The sequence below is a fragment of the Channa argus genome, chromosome 6 (genome assembly GCF_033026475.1).
Source record: "Channa argus isolate prfri chromosome 6, Channa argus male v1.0, whole genome shotgun sequence".
NCBI classification, from domain to species: Eukaryota; Metazoa; Chordata; class Actinopteri; order Anabantiformes; family Channidae; genus Channa; species Channa argus.
In genome coordinates, this window is record NC_090202.1 from 17,122,669 (window position 1) to 17,129,918 (window position 7,250).

The window sequence follows — 7,250 nt, forward strand, 5'->3', positions numbered from 1 at the left end:
TCCCTGTAAAGTTTCAATGGAATTGCGTTAATACTAGCAGTAATTTAAAGTAGAAATAAAATAGGTAGTTAAGGAAATATTAAGGTGACAAAAATAATACAGCAAACTGGAGCACTCAAGTGCGGAGTAAACGCCTAGGCATGGCTTACCGGTGAATATTTGCTTCAGGCTTTGACAGCTAAACACATTCATTACAATTGGAAAACTATAGCTTCTGATTGGAGCTACTCTCACAGACCCATGTTTTTTGGACCAGAATGGAATATGAATGTCAAAATAAAAAGGAAGATTTCCGGGGCTTTGTTAAAGCCCACTGATTCCAGATTCTCACATTCATTCAGTCCCTTTTTGTTGCGTCTGTTACAATTCTACGCTGTCTTTTCTGCAGCAGTCTTTGTCACGCATGTTTAAATCCACATTACATACCCACCTTGGCTAAAAGGAGGGATTTTTCAGCCCATTCCTTTTTTTGAGCTTCTTTTATAACTAAATCTAATCAGTCTCACTCTTCATTCTTTGGTTATGGGCAATGGTAAGAAAATGCTCGATGGAATGTAAATGTACAAAACACTGATGTAAATGTAGTTGTTTTTTTATTGTTTTTTTAAGACTTTGTACATTGAGATTTAATTGTCTTTTTTGTTTTTTCTGTGAGTTTAAATCAAGGTAGTTTCCAATCATGGTTTTATGCATACGAGAATAAATGATTTGGTTTGTTCAGTATATCTTTTTTCAAAAATCTACATAGGAACAAACTGACCTTTTTCTTAATTCATGCCAGTCTGGGTTTATAAGCAAAGTCCACATGACAGAAAAACAAGACTTTGAGGATTCCTGACAAGAAGCACATGATGGCAGGTAATTCATCACACTTTGAAAAAAAAAACTAAATTTGTAATTCTGTGATCGACAGATAGAAATTACTCCAGTTTTTTTAGTTAATTATCAATTGTATGCTGACATATAAAATGAAACGGGTTGTAAAGCAAAGCTTACGGAGATTGGATAATCTTTATTTTTTCTGCTTGTTTATGCTTTTCATTATATGCCTGTGAACACGTTTCTTCAGCCATGCAGTGGGGCATATGGGCTTTCTTGCTGTGGCCCTGCTTGTTTACCGTATGCATCCCACTAGACTGTAAGGAAGAGCAGGGCAGCCTCTCCCGCTGCCCGTCCATTACCCAAGAGAAACTTCTTGACCGAGTCATCCAGCATGCTGAGCTCATCTATCGTGTTTCAGAAGAATCATGTTCTTTATTTGTGAGTAAAACCACAAACACAAGCACTTTTATTCCATATATGAACTGTTTAAGTGAACCTGTTGTATCCACAGGCCCTTAAAGATCAGTTTTAAAATAATTTTCCCTCAGGCAGAACTTTCGGAGAATTACAAAAGAAATTGCAGACTGAGAAGATTCGACTAGAATAAAGTCTATAAAAAAAAAAATAAAAGAAGAAATTAGTTTTGTCAGGCAGTTTGATTAGTGTTTATTCATTTGCTTTTTAATTAAATGTGAAACCAGCATTAGAAAAGCAGTGGTATAGCATTATTGTAAAGGCCACAGCAACAATAATGCAAATTAGAAGCAGCTTGTTTTTGGAAAAAATAACCAAAAAAAAACAACTGCTAAGTAATTGTGCCAAGTCCACAAGAAAGCAATGCTGGTGCTGCTGGTGCAGTGAATTCATGGTATGCCTTGGTATTTTCTTTTTTATGCAAGTCTGGCTTTATACGGCTTTGTGACTGATCCTACATAAAAAAATGTAGATGAAATATAAATGGAAGAAAGTATTCACATAGTTTCTTAAATGCTCTGTTCTAAAGTAAGAAGTGGTAATACACGATTAAACCAACATTCACATATTGAAGTTGTTGCTTTCTTAGTTCTTCATTTAACAAACATAATGTTCCAAATTTTGTTGTGCTTTAATATTTTTGTTCAATGTCTGGAGTAGCTTGGCTGTAAGTATTTTCTTCCCAGTAACACATGGCCTACCTCCAAGCTTGTATTTTTATCATTCCTCTAAATCCATCTTTCTCTAGGTGAATTGCATTACTCCCACGTCGCTGCACAATGTCACTCCGCCATTTGATAATTTTTTTACATACAGTGCTGCAAAAAATACGTCTGAATTAATATTTGGCTTGAATTTCAGGTGCTGAATTAATGACTAATATGCTCAATGTAAATCCATTTTTAAAACACTTTTTCCAAAACATTTGCTTGAGAATTTAGAAAGAGAGTAACAATGTTTTTTCCAACAATGGTGGCAGATCAACTTTAAATAGTTCCAAAAAATGGGAGCTATCAGCAGTATGTAATTCATTTTGGTATAATCTAAATTTATAAATATATAACCACTAGCAAGAGATATAAGAACAGACAACAGGATTCCCCTCTCCTGCAACAGTGCTCCACATGATTGTAGAGCCGAAAAATATGATGTAATTTGCTGCTGAATTATTACAGCTGCTGTTTGAAAAAAGCATGAAATATATATATACACACACACGCACACATATATATACATGTATATATATATACATGTATATATATATATATATGTGTGTGTGTGTGTGTGTGTATATATATATAATGTATATATATAATATAATATATATAATGCTTTTGTTACTTTTTGCATGCAAACTGACTTTATGTCGGCCCTTTTTGCAGTATACTGGACCAAATGCACTAACACTTACTGTTAGATACTGTGTGTTATTTGCTTTTGATTCTGACATGATCATCGCCTCACCACCACTCTTCAAAGTAATCTTCTATCTCTCTTCTGAGCCAAAGATGTTTTATTGAAGAAGCAGGCCTACAGTGGGGTAATACGAATGTGATAATGATATACTGCAGCAGTGAGAGCACAGGTTTTGCAGCCTGTTGAATCCCCTTCACTCTGTGGCTACAGAAACAAAATGGTCTTTGAAATTGGATGATGTAGGGCTTGTTACTGAGAAGACACTGCATGGGGTCTGCAGATGAGAACAAGTTGGAGAACAAAATGCGTTTCTACTGTGTCTCGAGTGGCCAGGATTGCTGAAGCTTTTTTCATTGTTTTCCTGATGTGTCTTTTTCTGTGTCTGCTTCTGTATGTTTTTGGAATTCTATACCTAAGAGAACTGAGGGTTTTCAGATAAATCTAAAATATTCTCTTGCTCTCCTGTTCTCTAGGAAGGTTAACATAATGCCAATACCAATAGAACACCATGACCAAATAAAATGGGGATGATGTTGCTAACTTAATTTATTTTAATACAATTAAACTAAAAAATGCTTATTTTATTAAAGCTACAGCGTGTAACTTTCTTCCAGTAGAGTAATGAATTTTAGTAGAGTAATGCTCCATCATCCTAATGTGAAGGTGTGCTGTCAACACCTTCCTAGACTCAGACGCACAGAACAGCACTGGCAGCTCTGTGAAGACATTTCCTTCTAAAGGTTTTTGAGCAAGGCTCACCCTCCTAACTAATCAGAAGGTCAAACTTTATGCACAAAAAGTCAACGTCAAAGGGTACCTTGTGCACATCTAAGTGGATTCATTTTAAATGCCACGCTCCAGCTGGTTTTATTCTCAAAAGTTGCATATGGTAGCATTATTGTAAGTAGGTCCCTAAGTCAGACTTAATGGAAATGCATGCATTTTATCAGTGTGGGTAATTATGTTTTTTTTTTTCATGTGCTTGTTTCCCACAATGATATGAATTGTAGGAAGAGATGTTTGTCCCATTTCCAATGCGTCTCCAGAGGAATCAGGCTGGCTATGCATGCATCACCAAAACCTTACACATCCCTACTTCAAAAAGTGAAATCCAACAGATATCTGTGAGTATATGGTCACTGATCACGACAACATGTTTTTTGCTTATTTAATAGTGCTGTTACACAAGTGAATCTTTGCTTTTAATGAAAGCAAAATAAATGCAGCTATAGGTTGTTGCATGTTTTACTGGGTATATTACTGAATCTGCCTGGTTTGCCATGTGCATTTGTGTCAATGTGTCAGCTTGTGGGTAGTGTTGATATATGAACTGCTGCATGCACATTTTTGCTCTATTTGCAGCTGCCTTGGTGCTAAGAGCCTTTCTATTTTAACAACAGTGTCAAAGTGTGCAAGTGAACCCCCCACCAGCTGCTAAAAGATGGGTTGTTTGCATAAATTACAATAATTGTTTCTCAGACTTTATAAATGTAAATGTCTGTATAACATTTAAAAATATTTTTGTCTGTGCCTTCAAGGGTTTTGACTACTTTCCAGTAGTAGTCACAGTTTTTAGGCTAAAGGTCAGCGTGATACGTAGTGTGGAAACCAGATTGAGGCATAGGCCACAGATGGGTTATTTGGTAGATGTGAAATGTACACACAGTAGGTTGATGTGAAGTTCTACTTTAATACTTCTTCAGCCAACAAACGCCAAGTTCATAGAGCAACAGCTACTTAATTTTATTTTTATTTTTATTTTTCATTTTTAGATCTATTGAAAGTGCTGGTTGAAAGTTATGTCATCACTATAATAGTAAATGTGATCTTTTAAACTGCATATACTGCAAGGCTCTTTTATTATGTTGGTAATTTATCCTCTGCCCTTTTCTTTTGATATATTAGTGGTTCAGCAGTTTAATGGCCATTTGTCCTGCAGTCATTTCCACTTGCTTTAGAGTCTCTTCCATTTTTTTATAAAAATTTAAACAAGCTCAACCACTTTGCCTGTGACATTTCAACTTACCTCTGTTGCTGAATGGTTAGAGCTGACAAGCCCTTGATCAGATCTCATGCTGTTAAGTTCCTCCATCTTTTTTGATCACATTTGTTTATGACTACAGACACTCTGAAGGGCAAATGGCTGCTCTTCAGCACATGTATAGACATGAAAACAACAAAATATTTTTTTACTGCAGCTATAGTTTTGCTCTATGTTGTTGTGTGATGTTTTACAATGTGTTAATATATTGTCTTTATCTTTAAGGACAAGTCTGCATTCACTATATTGTATAGTCTAATGCACTAATGCATTCAGTTTCAATCTTCATATACTATATATGGCCTACAGGACAAATGGTTGCTTCACTCTGTGCTGATGCTGGTCCAGTCATGGATTGAGCCCCTGGTGTACTTGCAAACCACACTTGATCGCTATGACAATGCTCCTGACATGCTTCTTAACAAAACCAAGTGGGTGTCTGACAAACTGATCAGTCTGGAGCAAGGGGTGGTGGTTCTTATCAAAAAGGTTGGTCAATTCATTTTATTATTAACATGTAAGAGTCCTTCTTCTTTTTCTTCTTAAACATGATTAGGTGGTAAATATGTGTGTTTCCAAATGTTGCTGTGCAGATGTTGGACGAGGGAATGATGCCCACAAACTACAGTGAACAAGGCCAACTGCAGTATGATGTGCAGCCTGAGATGATGGAATCTATTTTGAAAGACTATACCATACTCAGCTGCTTTAAGAAAGATGCCCATAAGATGGAGACTTTTCTCAAGCTTCTCAAGTGTCGACAAACTGATCCAAACAACTGTGCATAAAGCAGAAAGTGTATCTTTTAAATAATGCACTGCTTAGCTTAAAATGAACTCTTAAGCTTCACAGCCATGCACTTATAGATATGACCATGCTGTAGGCGATTTCACCTCGTTTACAATGCAGTATATTCTTTATTGATTGTCTTAGCACACCTTCACACAAAACTAGGTAGGTGTAATGCTGTGCCCTTTCCTCAACACTGCATTTTTTATTTCCCAGCTCAGTTGTTATTTTAACCTGGCAAAGGCAACAGAGGGCAAACTCCCAAAAGATTATTTGCGTGTCGAGCTGTCAAAAAAATCTGCATATCCTGGCATTGATTTCCATTTTCTTTGTTCTTAAGTGGAGTTTGTATTCCTCGCTGGCTCCTGCAGTCTTCTGATTATTCCCACGGCCCCTAGAGTATTCAGTGAGACTTCCTTTTTAAATAGAGTTGGTTTCACTTCTGCATTAGTGAAATGAAACACTTTCACTAGAGATGGGAGTCAAACAGAGAGCAATCACTACTTAGAAAAAAAAAGACACATTTTTATTGGCAAAAAAGTGTGAGAGAGACAAAAAGGGAGAGCAAATAACAGCTAAAATGAGAAGCAAGACTCATCTGGAGTTTTGCGTTAGACACAAGTTCCAATTTGTTGGGTGCATACCAAAGAATAATGAATGGATATAATGTTTTAAAACTGTTTTTAATGATATTGTTTATATCTTTATTTTAAAATATGGGGAATATAAAATACATTGTTTAATTATTGGATAAATGAGCCCTTTTGTTATGTGATGTTAAATAGAAATGATCTGTGATCCCTACTGATCTGTGAAACACCAACTGCTGTTGATTCAAGATGCTAATAAAGCAAGTTTTAAAAGATAAACATACATATATTCCTTTATATTTTAAATAAGTGATTTTTTTTTTCAATTTGTCATTCTCAACATAGGATCTCTACAAGGTCAAGATTAAATCAAGTGCTAACTTTAATGTCTATCTTACCCTTTACACCCCTAAACACAAGAGGGCAGTGTTGCTCTGTTAAGAACATTAACTTAGACGTTAGGCTGTCTACTTGACATACTGGATAATATAGTATCTAAGGCATGACTGAAATGCATTAGATTGTAAAGGAATATAAAAATAACTACATCTTCTTTTTTCAAAGAAAGCGACCAGCATCTTTTTACGTAAGTAATTCCATTCCTCTGTTTGTGTCTTTAAATAGACATGATACCAATTAATAATGATAAAGTACATGCTGACAGAGCTCACTTTACTGCTCACAGTAAAAAAGAACTGTACTGTTGGCAGTGTAAACAAAGAATTCCTATATCTTGATCCATGTCATCCAAGAAACCAAAATGCACCTGCAGCAATAATCCCACTTACAGTTGTCAGGCTATATTGTTTGTTTACTTTTTCTTTACATGTGCCACAATATATGATAGGAAAACAATAAAGGAAGCAGTCATCACATGAATTTTCTTTGACATTGATTTCAGGTTTCGTCGTGACTTTTTTCAGTCTCTTCGATCCTTTATGTAACCATATCAGAAGATGTAATTTAGGCTTGCGGTTGCCACAGGGAGTTGGGTGTCAGCATAGAGAGATGGTGTTGTGTGGTGTGGGTGGATGTTGAGGCAGGATGTGGTAGGGGGGCCTAGTGTCAGCAATGTCAGGTTGAGCTTCCTGTGGCCTAATCACTTCAGTATGGGGCTT

General features: G+C 36.0%; 1 protein-coding gene across 1 annotated transcript; it reads left to right on the forward strand.

The window, feature by feature from the left end:
* The first annotated feature begins 817 nt into the window (after positions 1–817).
* Positions 818–6,919, forward strand: smtla (somatolactin alpha). The gene is made up of 5 exons (XM_067508802.1): positions 818–858; positions 1,070–1,260; positions 3,723–3,836; positions 5,063–5,242; positions 5,347–6,919. The coding sequence occupies exons 1-5, from the start codon at positions 849–851 to the stop codon at positions 5,539–5,541; spliced, it is 690 nt and encodes a 229-aa protein (XP_067364903.1). The 5' UTR covers positions 818–848; the 3' UTR covers positions 5,542–6,919.
* The last annotated feature ends 331 nt before the right edge of the window (positions 6,920–7,250 follow it).